This window comes from Heliconius melpomene, chromosome 2 (genome assembly GCF_056956725.1).
Source record: "Heliconius melpomene rosina isolate 202511_hmr_F chromosome 2, ASM5695672v1, whole genome shotgun sequence".
NCBI classification, from domain to species: domain Eukaryota; kingdom Metazoa; phylum Arthropoda; class Insecta; order Lepidoptera; family Nymphalidae; genus Heliconius; species Heliconius melpomene.
Window position 1 is genome coordinate 4,683,125 of NC_140390.1, and position 21,189 is coordinate 4,704,313.

Below are 21,189 nucleotides of genomic sequence, written 5' to 3' on the forward strand. Positions count from 1 at the left end.
TTGTCTGAGAAATTAATTTAAATGTTGAGAAATGTCAACAGAGTGTAAATTATTAGACATAATGTCAGAATAAATTGGAATGTCAGTCTGCTCAATAGAAGCAGTTGAAGTAGTAGCCAAGTTCTTGGCTGATAAGTCAAAATAATAGGATAGCACAGAAGCTATCTGTCTCTTAAACCTATGACCAAAATAATATTTACTTTGAGTCAAAAATAAAGTTTTACTAACTATTTTGTTAGTGTCAATTAAATGAAATTTGTCATTATATGTACTATAAAACAATAACAATCAATAACAAAATAAATTTGAAATATTTTAAATAACTTTCAATAACCGATGTACAAAATAGTGATGTAACGCATGTAAAATGAAAATTCGCAAAAGCAAATATTGTTTATTTTTTTTATTTTAATCTAGTTTACGTTACAGAGTTTTTAAACTCTAATTAAATTAATTGTTATTTAGTAAAAGTCCTAATCTTAAAACTTATTATCCAAAGTGGACATAAATATTTAAACAAATAATAAAGTAAATGAAAAGCTAATAATTCGATTACAATTGTCAATTACATTTATATTCAAACTATTTATTTTTTTATATTCACATTTGCAAGATATTCGTTACTTCACTAGTAAAAATAGTATATATACGAAGTAAGTACATATATTTTTACTTTTTTAAGCTAATATTTCAATATTTTTAAGCTAATATTCTTATATTTAAATGCGTGTATATTCAATTAGCACCATTAGCGTATCTAGAGTTTTTTTTCTGGGAGTGGAGCCATGACTTTAGCTTTGAACAGATATGTTCGTGTCGATGACTTTTTTTTAAATTTCTGGGGTGGGCACCAGACTATTTTGAGGTGGATACTGACCACCCGGCCTTCCCCCTCCCTTCCCTTTATTCGCACATGATTAACAGTATTGTTAAGGCAATTTAGCTTTAGGAACATTAATAATAGGTAAACTCTTTTTGAATTTGTCGATATCCATGATAAAGTTCCTTTTATCTTCTTTTGGATCCCCGGAATTGGTTGCGTTTAAGTAATGGAGTTTCAAACTCCTTGGTTTTGTTTCTTCTGCTGTTTCATTTCCATTTTTGGGCTTGTTTCCGACAATCTGAATTAAAAATCAAATAAATAAAAAATCAGCTTCACGCTGTATCCAGCAGGGTAGGCAGAGATAATCTAGTGTTAAGACACTCCGTTCCACCCTTCCCGCCGGATTCTGGAGACATTGCGTGTTGAGTGGCGGAACTCAATGCCGCGCTTTTGCCTCGACACCAGAGCGAAGAAATGAAGATATACAAGTTAATAAATATTTTATTTCTTCGAGTTGGGATCGAACCCACAATCAGTCGGATTTACAGTCACACTTTTTGCCCCTGCGTCAGGGCTGGGCGTCTACTCGAATTAAAAAATAATAGAAAAAAAATCATGTTTCCAGAAACCATCAAGGTTTGTAAGCGATTCCTAATCGAACCTGAATATTTAGTTCGTACTTACACTATTTGCCTGCAATTTGGCAGAACATGGAGATTTGAGAATGAAATTAGAGATTTGAGATTGAAATTAATTAGAAATTTATATACTTGTACTATACTTGTATATTGTATTGCATAATAAAAATATTTATTAATTATATAAATAATAATTTAAAACATTTCGAAACATACAATGTAAGTGTACCAAATTAATTAGCTAAGCGTGCAGTTTTGCAATCAATTTAAGTTATTGTTTTTAGGAGTATTTACCAAATTTATTATATAATAGATGAGTAGAATACTAAGTCTCATCTCATTCATCATCACACATTTATTATTAGCACAATTAATTAATAATGAAAAAAAGGAGTTTAATTATTACCTGAATAGAAAGTTTCTTAAGCAACCTCATGTTACCGGAAGAGAAGTGTTTTTCGATCCAATTATTGATGTCTTCCATTTTCACCCGATGTACCGCCTCAGCCTATAATAATATAAGCACAATAAATAAAACCTTCGACAAAAATAATTAAATATTTTTAATAAATTCAAAATATAGGCATTGTACCGTGGCTCTATAAATTAAAAAAATAAGGAAACCCCGACACTAAACTACAAACGAATGTGTATATAGTTTGTTGAATCATGGTTGGTAAACAAAATAAACTAGTTCAAAATCGCATCAAACGTTTGGGAGTTATAGACGGACTTACAAATAAACACAGAAACGTCAAACTTTTAACACCCCTTTGTATGCGTCGGTGGTTAAAAATGAAATGCTATATCTAATACTATTAGTTAATAAAAAAAGACGTGGCAACATTAGACTTAGTTTAAACAATATACCAGACGTAAGTTTTATTTATTTATTTATTTATTAAGATCCACCAGTGGTAATAACATTAAATTAATCATACAGTAAGTTTCTTACATTTAAATTATTACAGCTAAATGCATTACCTTTTAAGGTGAATACCACATGCATTGATGTAGTGTACTATATAGCCATGTACCTAATTATTTTACACAATAATATACACAAAAAATTAAAGTTAAGTTACTTAAACATCAGTAAATACAATATTAAATACTACAATGTGTTACGTTTCGGCGATATTTAAAGAAGGAGTCACCGAAAGGATCCAAAGCGGTCCTTTCGTTAACAATTGTGCAAAATCGAGACATAGGGGAATTATTGCCCAAAACAGACCTCCGACAAGGAACTTTGAGAAGATTAGTTTTTTTGCGGGAATTCCTAGGAACTTTAAAATAGAAATTTTGTACTAGACACGGGTTGTCGTACAAGCTGTTGATAGTTTTATATAAAAAAAGCGAATCAATAATTTTTCTTCTATTTTCCAAGCTATTTAACTTAAAGTACGCAAGCCTATCCGCATAGGTTTTAAGTGAACTCAATTCTCCACATGAAAAGGTGAGGTGGTATAAAAAGCGCTTTTGCAGTCTTTCAATTCTGAGACAGTGGGAAGCATAATGGGGTCTCCAAACAACACTGGCGTACTCCAATACGCTACTCACTAAGCTTTTGTATAAGATTAACATCTTACGACTTTTCTTAAACAATTTTGAGTTTCGTATTACAAATCCCAGCATTTTGCTCCCTCTAGCAGCGATATTTTCTAGGTGCGGTACAAATGTCAGCGCTTTGTCGAATATAACACCTAAGTCCCTATAGTATCCACTGTACTGACAGGGGTTCCCCTGTCCAGATAATATATTGCCGGTATATTAAGTTTCTTTCTCGTAAACGTAACATAAAAACATTTTTTAACATTCAACACCATAGCATTTATCTTATACCAATTACTCAAATTAGTAAGGTCCTTTTGTAGCAAACAAATATAGTTTGGATTTCGGATAAGTTTGAGAATTTTAAGGTCATCTGCGAACATCAGTGGTGTAGAAAATAAGAAGCAATTTGGCAGGTCATTATTAAATATATTGAACAAGAGTGGTCCTAAGTGAGAACCCTGTGGTACTCCTGAAGTGATGCGGCATTTAATAGATTCATATCCGTTCGCAACCACATAAAACTGCCTTTCCGTGAGATATGATTTTAACCACTCGAGCAATGCATTAACTACTCCGTACTTAGATAGTTTATGTAGTAAGCAAGGGAATAGGCACCAAATCAAAAGCTTTACTAAAGTCGGTATAAATAACGTCTACTCTATTCTTTTTGTCGACTTCTTCAATCAATATTTCACAGGAATTAACAAGATTTTTGTACACGTGGTACACCTTTGGTGAGCCATGTTGGTGAATGTTAAAAAAATGCTTAAAATAATTAGATATCCTCTAGTAGACTAGAGATTTAAGAATTTTACCAAATAAAGAAAGTATGGATATAGGCCTGTAGTTTTTGACACTTGATTTAATACCATTTTTAAATACTGGAACAACTTTTGCGATCTTCCATTTCGTAGGGAAGATACCTGTTTTAAGCGAGTTGTTATATATTTTTTCTAAAGGATAAGCCAACGAGTCAGCGCAGTTTATTAAATAGATAGGAGATATATTATCTGCTCCAGCACCTTTGTTGTGATCGAGCTTTTTTATTACATTAATGATTTCACTAAGGTTTACGCGCACGTTAGATAGGCTGCGACTGTCAAATTTATCAAGGCATAAATTCCGTTTGACGTTGTCATAGTCATATTGAGAAACATTATTCAGATCATAGATAGATGAAAGTAAGTTGATCAAAATGATGAAAATGATATAATCACCTCAGTATATAATTACCTCAGTATAGAGCCTTTGGAACTGGTACTCTTGACTTTCGATCTCACTCCAATATCTTTCAAACTATAAATTTGATCAGAATTTATATTTTATGCAAATAAATTAAATGTCATAAGTAAATTTATAATTTATCCTATTAGTACTTTTGTGTGCTGTAAAAAAGTTTTATGTCTTATTTTGTTTAACAAAAGAAAAAAGTGAAAATCAATATATTCTCTATTGAATTAGTAATACTTAGTGGGAAGAAAATATTTTAAACATTTTATATACATTGTTAAAAGCTATAAATAACATAATAGAATAAATACTAAATTCACAATGACCAGACATATTCATAAATGAAAAAGAAACTAAGCAAAATAATTATTTCAATCGTAAATTGGTCTAGAAGCAAGTCGTAGCGCAAGGGCACAAAATAGGTTCGATTTAATATTTTCATTTTTTTACTCTGGTGTCGAGGCAAAGCGCGGTGTTGAGTACTCAACATGCAACGCCTTCAGAATTCGGCGGAAAATGGGATGGGGAACGGAGTCTCTCAACACTAGATTTTTCTCTGCCTACCCTGCAGTGTGCGGACTACAGGGTGCCCCTAAAACTATATAATATAACAACAAAATTCACATTGTCAATACAAGATAAGAGACAAAGCAAAACAATGACCTCATCATTTAGTTCGTTATCAGAAGTATATTTCAGTTGCTCGAGCGCGCGCCGCACTGGAGCGAGCGCTTTCTCTCCGCCCCGATGCGTGTCCCGAGCGAACTTCTTTAGGAACGCCTCTATACGTTGATCTACGTACGATACGCTGTATGGAAATTGTATATAATGTTATTTTAATTATATATACAGTTGACGAGATGTGGCTCTGGAGTTAAGTTTTCACTTTAACATTCATTTGAGAGAAAAAAAATAAAGAATAAGAAAAATCTTGACCACGACTGAGTCAACTTATCTAATACGGTAAACAGGACCGCTACTAAAAAAACAAAAAGTATTGTCAAGGACGTACCTAAACTTATCCACTTCCGTGATAACAGTAACAGAAAAGCCTAGAACACCAAAATTGTATCTGATCGTATTGAACACGTTGTAGCCGAGCTGCTCTTTAGTACGGAGCGTGTTAAACACTGGCTCCTCCATCAGCATCTATATTCATAAATAGAAGAAGAATTCAGTAATTAGTGAAGAAATTCTATCATTTTCATTTTTATTATATAAGTAACACCTTGGAAATACTTTAAAACTTTTTCCTCAAAAAAAAAAAAACAAAAAAAAATACGATTAGATCACAAATTGGCTACTCTGTGATGTTATTTGTGTATATATGTTCTCATGTACAGATGTGTCGATATGTGAGTACATGTGTGGATGTATGATCACATATGTGGATGGAAAATCTAAATAGATTTTCGTATTTAATAATAGTACATGGTTTTTTTTAAATAAGCAAATATAATATTGGAAAATGTATGTACTGTGTTGACTAGCTTTTAATATTCTTTCAGTCAAATCAAGAGTGAAAAAATCAGCCAATGAAACGATTAGCGTAATAATGTTATATGGCTTACAGCCTTAACCAATAAATGGATAATCCAACACAAATAGATTCATTCAATTTCAACTAGTGGGTAGTTTACCTTTATAATATTAATATAGATAAAATGCAACTTATCAATAATAAAATAAAAGTAAATTATATTTTAAAAAAATATAATACATACCATAATAATCTCCAAAGTCGCCGTATCTTTAGGATTTGCCACCTCACCCTGGTAATAATTTGTCACTATACTATTAGTAGATGAGGGGTTAAAACTTTCAACTCGAACACGTTTCTCTCCTGATGGCAACTTATGTACCTTTATCTGTTTAGATAAAATAATCATTTTAGAAAAAAAGTATAATAACATTGAACCTAGTATAGAAAAAAAAACTTAACTCATTTAGGATTAATTTGATGTCTGTCTATTTATATGGACAGACCGTTTTACCAAATCCATTATTAAACATCAAGATATTATGGAGTTATTAAGCTGAAATTAATATGAAATTTCCAAGTCTATGCATAAAGCTGTAAAGTTGTAAAGCTGAACTTAATATCCAATTTCCATGTCTAAATTCCCTTGAAACACGTTCTGTGGTTCAAATTAAGCTGTTAAAGTTATTAAAATCTTATGTCGGATTCTGTGGGAAATTGTCCGCGTAATTTAAAACCTGCAGGCTACATAATTTCCATGGATCTAATTTCATAATGGATTTTTTACAAGAAGGGAAAATTTACAGCACAAATAAATAACCAAAAACTTGTATTTTTTTGATATATCATAGGAAAAAACCAGTACAATCTAAAATTTGTAGTTCATTACACACAAAATGAGTGTTCAGGCCCACAAATTTAACTTTGTCAATGTTATAAAGTTGTATTTCTCTTCACATAAGACCGGAACTTGAGTTGCCGCCGGATTGATAGACGCAACGATTGCGGGTTCGATCCCCATTCGGGGGAAATATTGTATTTTAATTATACGCAACAGAGTGTCTCATCACTAGGTTCCGTTAATCTACCCGGCTATGGGGGATAAACTTAAGCAGTTTTTATTTGTTTTACAGCAAAAATATAAGATAAATTATTATTTACCTCAGGCATTTCCTTCTCAGACAGTGGCTGCCATTTTATAGTTTTATGCACATTCTCAGATATCGTGATCGCTTCATTCCAGGCGAGGTTGCCTTGTACGAGTACCTTAAAAGTATTTTTTACTTTTAAATAATAAATTAAGTAATTAATATTTATCGATACAAATAACACCATTTTGCTTATTTATAATAATTAAACATGGAGAAATATTTCATTATTTCTTAATTTTTTTATAACGATTAAATAAAGAAATAACTTTTTACATCTTAGTGAATAGGAATGTTGAGGTTACCGTAGAGGGAGTAAACTAAGTTAATTTCCTTGTTCTGGTCACAAGACAAAGCAAGACGAGACGCAAAAATATCCCGAAAATTGAGTGGTGAGTGGCGTGTGCACAGTGTTCAACAATGTCTTAACACTATGTTCTCTCTGCCTACCCTGTTATACGCAGAATACGGCGTGAAGCTAAAATAAAATCAGTTCCATGCTGTATCCCGCACATAGTAGTGAAAATCAACGCCGGGCCTTAGTCTTGCTGCCAGAGAAAAAAAATGGAAATACTACTTTTTAATTCAAATTGTATTATCTATACATAAAGCTATTCTTACTTGCAAATACATTTTCCCTAACAACTTGTGAGTGAATTCTTTAAATTCGGAAAACGTAATATTTTGTATGACGGCGGCTGTGTCCCTCGCAGATATATAGGGCTCCAGAATAACATCCTTCCGGACATCTCTGTAATAAGTATTTAATTCAGTGTTATCATAATTTAAATTGTATTCGATTAAGTATTTGTTTGGTTTTCTACAAAAAAAGTGGCCAAGTTTACGATCGTAGGTTAACAGGAAATATAATTTATATAAAACTTGAGAAATCTCAGTTTTTGAATTTTTTGAAGCTTGTCTTACGAAATTTTACAATTGGGCAACACAATAGGTCAATTTAAAAATAACTTATAATAGTGTTTTATTTCGGGGACAACTTCACACAAAATAGCATAACCTGTCGTATCTTTTGATTGCTTTGACTTGAAGAAAATAAGTCGAGTTGATCTTGACAAATAATGGAATTAACAGACAGATAGGTAGAAGTATATATAAAAAAAGGATTACAAATAATAATACCATACTTACTCAGTGTTTTATTAACATACGTTTCATATTTCATAATAAGGTACGGAATCCCAAAAAATAATAGCTATCACACTCAAACGTACCTATCCAGCTTCGACGGGTCGATGAGGAAATTGTAGTAGGAGCGCGCGCGATCCTCGCGCACCGCCTCGAAGTGCTGCGGCGTGAGGTGTCCCGCGTGCATCTCGCGCGATACCAGGTCTATCAACAGCTGGGGGCACGAGGGTGTAGGATGATGTAAGGATCGAACCCACTACCACATCCTAGTGTGGGGACATTCGTGGGGATCTGATGACATAATGATGGGAGAATCGACCCGAATCGAATCGGATCGGAAACCATCGCCACGCTTTGCCTCAGCACCAGAGTGAAGAAATGTAAATATAAATTTAATTAAATATTTCATTTCCTCGAGTGGGGATCGAACCCACAATCAGTCGCGTTTACAATCATTCTTCGCGCCCCAGCGCCACGACTGGCGTCAAGTTTTTTGATTATAATAATAATAACGTTATCAGTTTTTTTAACCGACTACTATAAGTAAAGGAGGTTATCAATTCGACTATATTTTTTTTGTTTGTTATCTCAGAACTTTTAACTGGGTGAACCGATTTTGACGATTCTTTTTAGGTATATGAAAGCTGGGGGCCCCATGTGGTCTTATTTTAATTTGGTCCATTACTAACAATGGCAATAATGAAAACATTACGGAAAGGGTACAATTCAAGGGTAATTTTATGAGTTTGGTTAGTTTTTGTTTATGGGATATGGTTGGCATTTTATTAAAAACTATAATTGTTTTATTTAAATCCATACTTATATATAAAATGTTAAAAAAGGTTATATTTACATGTAAATTCTGATTGTAACCGCTCACTTTCAACGTCAAACCTTTGTTAGAAACATATAATGAATTCGATAAGCCCGCCATAGTCGCTGGGTACACTTCTTCCTGTTACAAATGAAAAAATAAAACAAAATTATTTCTATATACAGTTTTTCACAATATACTAGTAGTTTCCCGTAAAATTGCAACATGTAGTGTGACGCAAAGCGAGATTAATAGTTTTAAGCTAATAAAGAGACTGATAAAAATATCGTTCAGTTTCACGCTATATCCCGCATAAAGAATGTAGGGAGGGGTAATCTATCGGGCAGTGTTGAGTAACAGATCTAAACGCCGCGTTTTGTCTTGTTACTAGAGAAAATGAAAATAACAGATTCACCTCCAGTGAAACCACACCCATAACCGTCACGCCAACAATCACACGCTGTGCCGCTGCGATAACAAATGACATACGAAAAAAAATTCTAAAGGAAAGTAATACAAACCTTCATAATTTAAGTTAGTTTAGTGTCTAATTATTATAAATTAATATTGATTATACATATCATATAGTAAAATTATAAATACAGCTTCCTTTGAAGTAAAGAATAATATGTTTAAGAAAATATATATATGTATACCTTGAGTCCTTGTTGTAATACATCAGACCATATGTCAAGGAGACAAGCGCTGAAACAAGTCAAATAATCAAAATTATATTAATTTCAAATTAATTAGAGGTCACGTGGCGTAGGGGCACAAAATGTGACTGTAAAACCGACTGGCTGTGGGTTCAATCCCCGCTCAAGGAGATGAAATATTTATTTAAATTTTAATATATTTTCATTTCTTCGCTCTAGAGGCAACGCAAAGCGCGGCGTTGAGTTTCGCCACTCAACACCCAATGCCTCCAGAATTCGGCAGAAAGTGGAGAACGAAGGGTCTAAACAAAAGGTTCCCTGTGCCTACCCTGCTGTGTGCGGGATACAGCGTGAAGTTGATTTATTTATTTACATTATTTTTTTACTATTATTTCAAATTAAAATTATTCACATATTTAAATTTGATAAATTAATATATAAGTATGTTAATTTAAAAAAAAACTTACTCTCGTGGCGATAGCATGGTGAGCGGAGTAAGGAAGTAGAAATACAATAAAGCCATGGGGAGCCGATACTTGAAGTCTGGTTTGTACCACACCTCCATGTTGCTATTCTTACGTAGTAAATTTGGTTGATCCAGTCTGCAAAGGAATAATTAATTTAAAAAATGTTTTAAATAATCTTTTCCATTGCAGTACGATCGACGCCGCCCTGAAGTAAGCCGCAGATGACTGCGCAGTTCCGTACCTTTTTAAGGAAAAAAGGAACCCTTTTAAGATCATTTTGTTGTCCGTTCGTCTGTCTGTCAAGGTCGTTTATCTCAGGAACGCTTAGAGATATCGAGTTAAAATTCAAACCATATACTTAGATCTACGGCTCCATGATTTCCTCATAAAAACGTATTTCTATATATTTACGCAAAAAAAAGTTTTTATATACCAAAAAACTATATTTCGTCACTATCAAGGCAATCAAATTCATAGGGTTCTATCGGTTGATCTAGAAATAATAGCCTTAAAAAGGGTTAAATAGGCAGTTAAATTATAAAAAATAACAGACTTAAAAAGGGGACAAAATAGTTCAATCTAATTTGGTATTAAAGCTAAACCCAAGTTTCAGAAAAAGCTCAAAACCTCCAGTTTTTACGGAAGCCCCGGTGGGCGAGCCCGATTCGCTCTTGTTTTTTTCTTATTTTTGATCATTTTCTTATCAAATAAACAAAACGCAAAAGTTCAGAAAGCTGAATTTAGGGCGGCCGACGACTCGTCTTACCGTACTATGTAATATCAAATTGTTTACAAAGACGTATGATTGACAATGAATGTTAACTTCTGCCACTCAACACGCAATGTCTCGAAAACTGAGCGGAAAATGGAGAACAGTGTCTTAACACTAGGTGATGAATGAGGGCATTCTACCTACTATACGGGAAATAAAGTTTGTAGTTAAGAAAATACACATATATTACTATTTGTTTTATACTATACATACCTAAAATTTTTAACCGTCGCTATCAAATCACCTTTGGACAACACTTTAGTCTTCTTCTCGCTTTTAGACACTTTCTTGTAAATATCTCTATCGGTACTATTATATAAATCAATGCCGAGTCTCTCCGCTTCCTCTAGGTACGCGGGCGCGGGCGGTACGAGGTCGAAATTATGTGTAATATATATATTTTTATCAGGCAAATGAAATTCTTTGTAGGGTTTCACGTGCAACCATTTATTTAACCATGATTTTGGTTTTTCTGTAAGAATAAAAATATATACATATTAGATTAATAGTAAACGCGACAGGTTGTGCGTTCGATTCACACTCGAGAAATTTATTTCTCTAGGTATTTTACTTGGTAGACATTTATTGTACAATTGAATTCAATAGCTTCTCTGTTATTATGTGAGCACTACGAGTATGTAGTACCTGATTGTAAATCGGGTGCTGGGACCTGGGTTGGGACTGCTATATTTTAATCCTAATTAGGCTACGTCAGGTTTACATTATCCTCATATAAGTTTTACCTAGACTTTTGTGTATGCACAATGTAAACGAAACATAACATTGTAAAATATTTAAATATTAAATTAATTAAATTAATTAAAAAGAGCAAACATGGAGTTTCTTGCCGTTCTTCTCTATTGTGACATCTGCTTTGTAAACTGACATATTAAAATCGCGACTATTCGTAATTGCCTGTAACGGTCTATCTATATGAATAAAAATAATTTGAATTGAATTTGAGAAAACATTGATATTTGAAAGACAACAAGAGCTGCTGTAATCAGATACTATTCCACATCATGATAGGTAAAGAGAAGAGAAATATGTAATAAACACCTATTTTTTTGTATTCAGTGCCGAACCATTTCTCTTTAGCATTGTATTGTATCGGTTTCGAGTACTTGTCGGACATTATGATCACGTTGGCCATGTCCGCCGTCATACCGTCTAGAAGTGACGTTATACCCTGTAATATAAAAAAATAGATAACATAAGATAAAATCTTTATTGCACATATAATATAGGATTAATAACAATGATTTTTATATATAAAATGCAAATCAATAATTGATAACAATGCAGTGCGGCTTGGTACGTATTATACCTTTCAATTATAAATATATTAAAAAAAAAATATTTACCTTAGGATCGAATTTATAATATAATCTATGCCCCGTAATATAATGTTCTGGCGGGAACAAGTGCATGTTATCCGCCATAGCCGCCACATAGTCCGCAGGCTCTGCTTCCGTTTCGAAACGGAAACTTGTTTCTTCTGTTGTCTAAAAATAATTTTATAGCATATGTTACAGTACGATCGACGAGTGGGATCGAATTCGATCGAAGATTAATTCCTGAATGGACCCTACGGAGCTATAAAAAAATTCTCCCAATGAATGTAAAAAGTAGTGATTTACTACTCTTTTTCATCTACTCTGAATTAGTCAGTATAAAAATAAACAACATTATTATAATATTACATGGATAATTCATAATTATTTAAATTTTCAATTTACCTTTAGTTCTTCATAAATTCGTTCTGATGGTCCAATCTTTTTCAACATTTGTATATACGAAAATATAGCCTCAAGCACCTGTTTACACAAAAAAACATTACATTATATTAATATTAATTAAAAAATATCATTATTTACATATAACAATTGTTAATACACTATATTAAAATAATAATTTTTATTTACATTTTTCGCTTGAACACCGTTAATAATAATGTCTCAAGGATAAGACGAAAAGTGGAACGGAATGTCTTATCATTATTTCCCCTGCCTACAAAAATTATATAGAAATCTTTATATAATTTTTGTAGGCATATGAGGCCAGTCGTTACGCATTAGCACAAAGTGTGCTCCAAAATCGACTGGTTGTGGGTGCGGTGCTCCTCGAGGTCATGAAATATTTATTTAAAGTTATATTTTCATTTCTTCGCTACGTTCGAAACTCCAAAAGTTTAACACGCAATGCCTCCAGAATTTTGCGGAAAGTGGGGAACAGCGTGTTAAGACTCGTGTCTTGAAACGCCATGACAACTTCGTAGTTCTCTCTGCCTACCCTGCTATGTGCAGGATATGGCGTGAAGCTGATTTTATTTTTTTCATAATTATTACTTGAATACCTACCTGGTCGACGTGATCAAGTCCATTTTTAGTAAGAAGAACTTGTACTGAGAACAGGCTGTACATAGAAGTGTATTCTATGCCACTTTCTGAATTACCTGTGTTGATACCGAGCGCCCATCCTCTAAGATAAATAAAAAAATATAATTATAGATATTTTAATTATTTATTGAAATGCGATGTATGCGGGTTCGATTCGGAACTGATAGTGTTTACACTTGTGAAAGAAATAAATAACAACAAATTATATATGCAGCACTATAATATAAGGAAGTATATAATATTAAAACAGTCTTTAGCCAGTAGATGCTATATTTGCAAAAGATGAAAGATAAATTAAACAAATTGGGCAAATATAATAAATATATTAAAATCCGTACAAAATTCCAACAATTAATGTTACAAGGATATATTATGGTGTATCTGAAAATATACATATAATTTAACTTACTTACCTCTAGAATTCAGCGGAACGTGGGGAGCGGAGTGTGTTCACACTAGGCTCCCACTGCCTACCCTGCTGTGTGCGGGATACAGCGTGAAGCTGATTTTAACTTACTTTTTCCTTAAATAGGAGAGAAGGCTACCGCGTCCCTCGTGCCCCAGTAGAAACGACACGTACTGGTGCGGCTTCGATTTGTATTCGGAAATCAATGATCTCATGCACCATGTTAAATGTAGCTGGAAGAAAAACAAATTAACCATTACTTATATTTTATAAAAATTATAAACATATGTATATTTATATATAAAATAATAAAGCTGAAAATTTCCAAAAAAATGTTTTTTATTCCAGTGCAAACTTATATCTATATTCTCAAATAGAAAATATCATCATCTACAGTACGGTTAACAAGTCGTGGCGATTTTTTCTTAGTTTTGATCCTCTTCCCGAGTGAACAATGAGCAAAAATTCACGGCCGGCCGAAATTTGTTGACGGTACTGTAGATTTTTATACCGTATTGTATCTGTAAGTATTTTTTTATGTTTCTGGCACTTTACACGAAAATAGCATAGAAATTCTAGTGCACTCGATTAGATCACTGTAAATAAATAGGGCGTTTCTTCTTACACCGTATGAGCTAAGATCCTACATCTGCTACATATATTTATAATCTATGTACATCTAGTGCTCTACTTGTAATGTACTAGAAGTATTGTGGTACATTCGAGGTATAATAAAATTTACATTCCACTAATGACAGAATCTATAATAAACTAGAGATCAAGAAAATAAAAATTCTTTAATATATAAATTATCTCGAACGAATGTAATGACAACCATGACATTTAATCAGGTAGTCAAAGCCATGAAAACTTCAAGGTTTTTTTTATTTACTTATATTTCGCTTATGGCTACGTAAAACAAACTAATGTTAGGATATTCCGTTCTCTATCTTTCGCCTTGTGAACTGGGTGGCGAAGCCCTACGCCCTTTTTATTCAGTCATTCTTTATATAGAATAATTTGTAGTACTTATTACACATAATATACCTAAATAAAAAGTGCACACTGTACAGCGGTAAAACACATTATTTTATTTACCTCAGTAATATGACCAACTGGTTTCATGTAATAAATCTCTTTGAATTGCGGTGTCACCATTTCTTTTTTGAAAGAGAATTTACTGAAGTCATCGGCTGGCAACTTATTGTTAGGTATATGCCCGAACGTACTCGATACATATTTCTCTAGGTCTGCGAGATCCATACGGGCCTGTAAATTATATAAAACTTAGAAAGAACAAACTTTTATTACTTTTTTTGTTTATCCTATCCTATATCTTATAAAACAAAGTCGCTTTTCGTGTCTGTCTGTTGTTTCTAACTCTTCTTCTTCTAAACCTCCCAACGGATTTTGATACGGTTTTCACCATTAGGTCGAGTATTTCTCATAGAAGGTTTATACATAGTTTATTATTTGTACATTCTTATGTAAATTAACATAAATACGATAAATGTGTCTAAAGTCCTACCCGTTGAGACACTTTCGCGCATGCGCTGCTTTAATGGTAAGTACTAAACGAAAAAAATGTAATGGAGTATTCTTTCTCTTAATAAGATCTACAAAAAAGTCCGCGACGGCATATTCGTATCTTTTAAGAATAACGTGTAGTGATCATATTTCTGTCTAAAAATAGTAATTTCAATATATTTTTTATTGCGAGGGAAATTTTTCCATAATGGTATTAATCTTTATCCTTTAAAATACTTTATTAATTTTCTATGTTAAACGAAGATAAAATTGCTTTTTACACTATTTCGAAATTGCGAATAGTTTTAGAGAAAAACGCATTTAATTGTTAACATATCACGCCGTTCACACATTAGCTGTGCGTCCCGCGATGTTTTGCTTATACAAGCGCGTCCGCCGCGCCCGCCTGTCTTACACGCATCAGTGGTTCAGTGGTAGAATGCTCGCCTGCCACGCGGGCGGCCCGGGTCCGATTTTCGGCCGATGCATTCTATTTAATTTTCCTCACAGGTAGCCACGTAGTGCTTGCTTTTCATCAGGGACAGAATACCTTCTTCAGCATTAACCACAAGCACGAAAAAAATAACCTGCCTGCCTTTATAGCAACGAAGATTTAGATGCGTTTACACGTATTGGATAATTGTTTATGTATTATTTCAGCGCGATATATTTGGTTTCATATTTTTTATAGTAGTTATTAGTAGGTAGGTTTTTGTTTATAATTTCTTCCTTTTAAAAATAGTCATTTAACTATCTAAAAATAGTAATTTAAATATATTTTAATAAGTACTTGAAAAGATTAGTAGCAGATGTAAAATTACGGTACCTACTATAAAATCCTTGCTGTGTAAAACAATTGGAAAATCCTTATTGAAACTACGAAAATGCGGGTTGCATTAGGGTTTAATGAATTTTCACATTATCTTAAGTGCTTTGCAAACATACATTATATGAATAATCCAGTAGTAAAAGCGGGCGAAGCCGCAAGAGGGTCGCTAGTTTTATATATATATTAACTAAACACTATAGACATGTGGTCCGTACTTCTTTATTTTTTTCATAATTATCAGCTAATCAGCGGTTTTAAATTTATCTATTAATTTTAATTTCTAAGAAAGTCACAAACTTATAATTACTACTTTTTATTAACATACAAAAGAAATGCGTATGGACATAGAAAAATACATTAAACAAAGAAATCAATATAAAGACAAGAATTAAAAGATTTTAGCACTGAAATCATTTAATATTCTAAGATATTGAGTTGAGAATGTGGAGGTTGTAAAGCGAACGACGTATCAACGGATCAGTATCTATCCATTTCATCCCATGTATATTCGCCGATTATGCAGTATTCGGCAGATAATTGAGAATTTGTGAAAATAGGATTCTTGAAGAAAATTGGCAAATACAGCCCGACTTGAGTTGAGTCGGCGCCGACTAGACCTTTAGGTCTATACTAGACCTTTTGTATAATGTAATATTTCAAAACTCTCGGCTTATAAATCTTGGATATAACAGGGAAACGAATATCGTTTTTAATTAAGCAAAATTTTATCAAAAACTTTCAAGGGCCATACCGAAAAAAAATACTGGAGATCTTTTAAGAATTATTAATATTAGTATAGAATAAAATTTGAAAGTTTCATAGGCGCAGCTCAATAACATGTTAAAAAATGTACTCAAATCATGAAAAAGTTAAAATAGTTTTTCTTACGACGAGAATTGAATATAAAATCGATTTTTTTACATTAATTTTATTACAAGTGTTTTAATTTTTTACAGGTCTTCTTTAATAACACAATGTTTATTGAGTACAAATACTGATTATAATAGACCGGCAAAAAATTAAAACACTTGCGTAAATATTGTAACATCAATTGTATTTTTATATTCGATTTTCAATTACATTTTTGGAAATTTTGTAAATATCATTATACTTATTCTTAATATTAAACTTTCAAAAAGAAGGTGTTTCATTTTTTACGAATGTATTTCAAGGAACCAATATCTACACAAAAATTCCTAATCAACCTAACGCTACTATTCATTTCAAACCCACTCAACCAACCTGTACAGCCACAGTCATTCTATGGGCGCTATAATGACGTTTCCTAAAGTCATGGGCAGCTTTGTACAATTGGTCATCATCATGTACATCGTCGCGCAAGCTGCGTATATTACCCCAAGCAAATGTTCTAGCTGGGTGTCCCTCGGGGAAAAGGGATGAGATGAGCTGGTTTTTACGATTTGCATCCGACGGAGAGGCCAATGAAAATTCTATAATAGAAAAATTATGTATTATTTTTTTTTATGGTCCTTTTGTTAAAGCACTCCATTCATTGCTTTCCACTGAATTTTCGAGACATTGCTTGTTGGGTTCCGGAATTGCATGTTGCATTTTGTCTTGTTACTAGAGCCAGGAAATGAAAATGCATTTTTTTTATTGCGTGTATGAATTTGTTAACACTATGAAGAGCAACAGGATGTCCTGTTGCTCTTCATAGTGTTAATATTTCTACTAACTACGAGTATGTACTCGTAGTTAGTAGAAATATTATTTAATTGTATTATTTACGTGGTGAATTAAGTATTACTTAGTTGTCTAATATTTTCAAGACAAAAGAGTCTTTTTAAAAAAGATTTTTAAACTTTCAGGAAGTAAGTACTTCTATAACGTCTGTTATTTTTTTAGAAGTATAAAATAAAATATATTACTTTCTTCTATATAAATAATGGTTATTACCAGATTGTATAGCTTCTCTTTCGCGTTGCATAGCCTCCTTCTTCATGAGTGGACTTATGAAGAACTGACTGAACATATCCATAGCTTCTGGGAGATGTTTGTTCTGTACCTCGAAGTAAAAGGTTGTTTCCTCGCTGTCAGTCGAAGCATTGTCGTAACCTCCTTCTGTCTATTTAAAACGAGTGTTAAAAGAATTTTACTAAGAGTACTTAGGTAAAAATGGTTATTTTATTTATATTATAAAACAGATTTAATAACTAAATGTATATTATATATGATAGAAACTGATAATAAAAAAACTTTGTAATATTTAACAAAGATTGCAAAAATGAATATATTTTTTTCCAATTTCACACTGTATCCCGCATAGAGCAGTTTAGGCAATGGTATAGTGTTAAGACGCTCCACTCCTCAGTTTCCACCAATTTTTTCGAGTTATTACGTGTTCTATGGCGGAGTTCGACGTTAAATCGGGAATATTTTCTATTTACCTCAACAAACGAAGCAAACTGATTCTCCTTTGGGTATTTCTCACTGCCCATGAACACCATATGTTCTACAAAGTGCGCCAATCCCTGTATGTCTGCTGGGTTGCTGTAACTGCCGACTCCAACAGAAAGAGCACACGCTGCCTAAAACAAATTATAATTTTACTAAATATGAATTTTGTTTTAATCGAAACGATTTCTGTTTCAGGCTTAATCTAATATGTATAATATTGTAGGCAGAGACCGGAGGGAACCTAGTGCACACTCTGTTCTCTACTGTCCCGTCATTGCGTGTTAAACGTCCTTTAACTTTAAAACACTTAAGTCATATTTTTTTTATATATTTGTTTTATTACTCTTGCAATAGTAATGATATTCCCGACTTCGTATAAATGGAAAATTAGAAACATATTAGAGTGCGGAATAAATTAAAAAAACCCAATTTTGGTGGGATGTAACCTCCTCTCTAACTTGTATCAGTCTGTCTATCTACCTACCAATCACGTGTAATCACTACTAATAACTATATAGATCGATTTTAGTATGTAAAAATTGTACCTATATATTTTTAAAACATATAAAATAAGTCAGTCGCCCACAGCCGGGTAGGCAGAGGGAACCTTGTGTTAAGACACTTCGTCCCTCACTTCCCGCGGAAATCTGGAGGCATTGTGTGTTGAGTGGCGGAACTCAACGCCACCCTTTGCCTCGACACCAGAGCGAAGTAACGGAAATATAAATTTCATTTCCTCGACTGGGGATCGCACCAGGTCGGTTTACAGTCACACTTTATGCCCCTGCGCCACAACTGGCCTCACCAATATATTTTAAAAACATATAATAAAATGTGTTTTTGTTTACGAATCGATTATTTACGATAGGTAGATAGATATATTTACGAGATATTTCAAATCAATTACTTTTGACAATTTAAATTGTGAAAACAAAAAATCTAATTAATTCACTATCTAAGTATTTTGTGAAAAATTCTAAATATTAATTTATGTAAAGAACATGAAACATGTATACAAAATATACAAAAATATATATAAATATTGTAGTGTATTCTATGCAGTTTTCTAAAATGTTGTTATAGTATAGGGTCCCAATTATTAATTGCTATGTTAGTTAAATAGCCCAGTGGGGACTAGTTAAATGTTAAGCATTTCATTTTGAACCACTCAAGGGACCATGAATGGGTTTTAAATAAATGTAGCAAAATATAATTTATATATCCTGTTAGGGACAAAAATATATGTAATTTTTAAATAATAATCTCAAAATTGTGATAGATTTTAGACAATATATGAAAGGTTACCTAAGATAACAGATTTATATTATAATATCTAAAAAATCTAAGTTAGTATACTAGTATATTTATGTAAATAAAAAATATTAAATAAATTTATACTATATTGTAGTCTTAAAATACTAATTAACTTATATATCAACAAATATATTTAAATACAATATCATAATTAGGTATATACTTTTATTAAATGAAATTAATTTGAATTTATTACATATTGCAATGATAACTCTGACTTTGAGTCTATTCAATAGAAGATTTAAAATGACTCAAAATGATAATGTAACTTACCAGCTTTTCTCCATCAGAATTGTCTCCTCCTGTGGTACCAAGTTGATCACTACTAGCAGATTTACCACCATGGTCTGTACTCTTTGTATCACTGCTTCCTTCATCACTAGAACTATCATTGCTAGTAGATGACTTACTTGGTTCTGATACGAGTAGTGCAGTTAGACCATTCTCTAACCTTATTGTTCTACAAGATAATATGCAAACTTGCAGTTCAATTCAAGACATAAAGGTCAAATGTATTTAAAAAAATGTGTGTAGTTAAAGGTACTATACTGCTGTTTTAGTTACATAATCAAAACAGCATTAAATAATTTAACTACCCAAATATTATTTTAAATATATTACATACATCTAGTGCCTATTTTAATACTTTCGTTTATAAAAATAAAAATTATAATAGAATAATTTGTCATATACGTAATATAAAAACAATTAGATTTTGTAATATTAAAACAATTAGATTTGATTTTTGATTTTGAAAAATTTTGTAAGTATTTTAAAATCTCCATACTCACTTATAAAGCTTTTTATCAGAAGCAGACTTAATAGGCTCGGAGAGAACCTCAATTTTCTCACTTTTCGCAATTTTATTGCTTGTAGTTAAAATTGGCTTCGTCCCATTGACTACTTTGACTTCAGGTTTAAATTTATGAGCTCTGTGAGTCCTATTCCTTTTACTTTTAGACATTGTGATCAAGATCTGTTTATAATACAATAACTAGATGCTATTTGAAATTTGAATGAAGGCGGACAAAAATTTTCGCGGTATTTATTGTGTCAAATGACAGTTAACTGACAACTGAGTATAGACAAGGTGAGGAAATTTTTATTTTACCGTAAATTATACTTGAAGCTTGGCAAGCGTGTAAACGTACCGAAAGTATCATTATGATTGTGACAGACTCAACCACAGAGTACATTCTAATATACATAATAGAGAACAATCTTCGGCATTAAAAGTGGTACAATGGATCAACGCCCTCTGTTATTCAGTTGTTGAACCATATAAAACATTTTATTTATAGTTTTAATTTATAAATAACTAGCGGCCCGCTCGCGGTTTCACCCGCGTGAACTATGTTATTATTAATTTCTGTCTCCATGGCTACGTCCTAGTGACGTCTATGCAAAATTTGAGACTCCTGTCATTTGTAGTAACGAATTTTCATATAAACTTTCGACCCCAAAAACAACTCCTTAGAAGTCGAATATTGCAAATTCCCGTCTTAGCGAGCACCTACGTCCTATAAGTAACTCCTATGCAAAATTTGAGATTTCTAGCACGTGTGATG

At 32.5% G+C, this 21,189-nt stretch overlaps 1 protein-coding gene across 1 annotated transcript; it reads right to left on the minus strand.

Moving 5' to 3' along the window:
• Positions 1-340: 340 nt before the first annotated feature.
• Positions 341-20,709, minus strand: LOC146540495 (nardilysin-like). Its single transcript, XM_085207103.1, has 24 exons — positions 20,413-20,709; positions 19,895-20,081; positions 18,298-18,438; positions 17,807-17,975; positions 17,132-17,340; positions 14,632-14,802; positions 13,645-13,766; positions 13,089-13,209; positions 12,468-12,545; positions 12,093-12,233; positions 11,788-11,917; positions 10,942-11,200; positions 9,957-10,091; positions 9,490-9,538; positions 8,873-8,974; positions 8,106-8,233; positions 7,495-7,624; positions 6,887-6,991; positions 5,970-6,113; positions 5,258-5,394; positions 4,909-5,053; positions 4,249-4,311; positions 1,868-1,969; positions 341-1,121 (listed from the first exon to the last, which is right to left on the minus strand). Exons 1-24 carry the CDS (start codon positions 20,583-20,585, stop codon positions 930-932), a joined length of 3,333 nt encoding a protein of 1,110 aa, XP_085063229.1. The 5' UTR covers positions 20,586-20,709; the 3' UTR covers positions 341-929.
• Between the last annotated feature and the right edge of the window lie 480 nt (positions 20,710-21,189).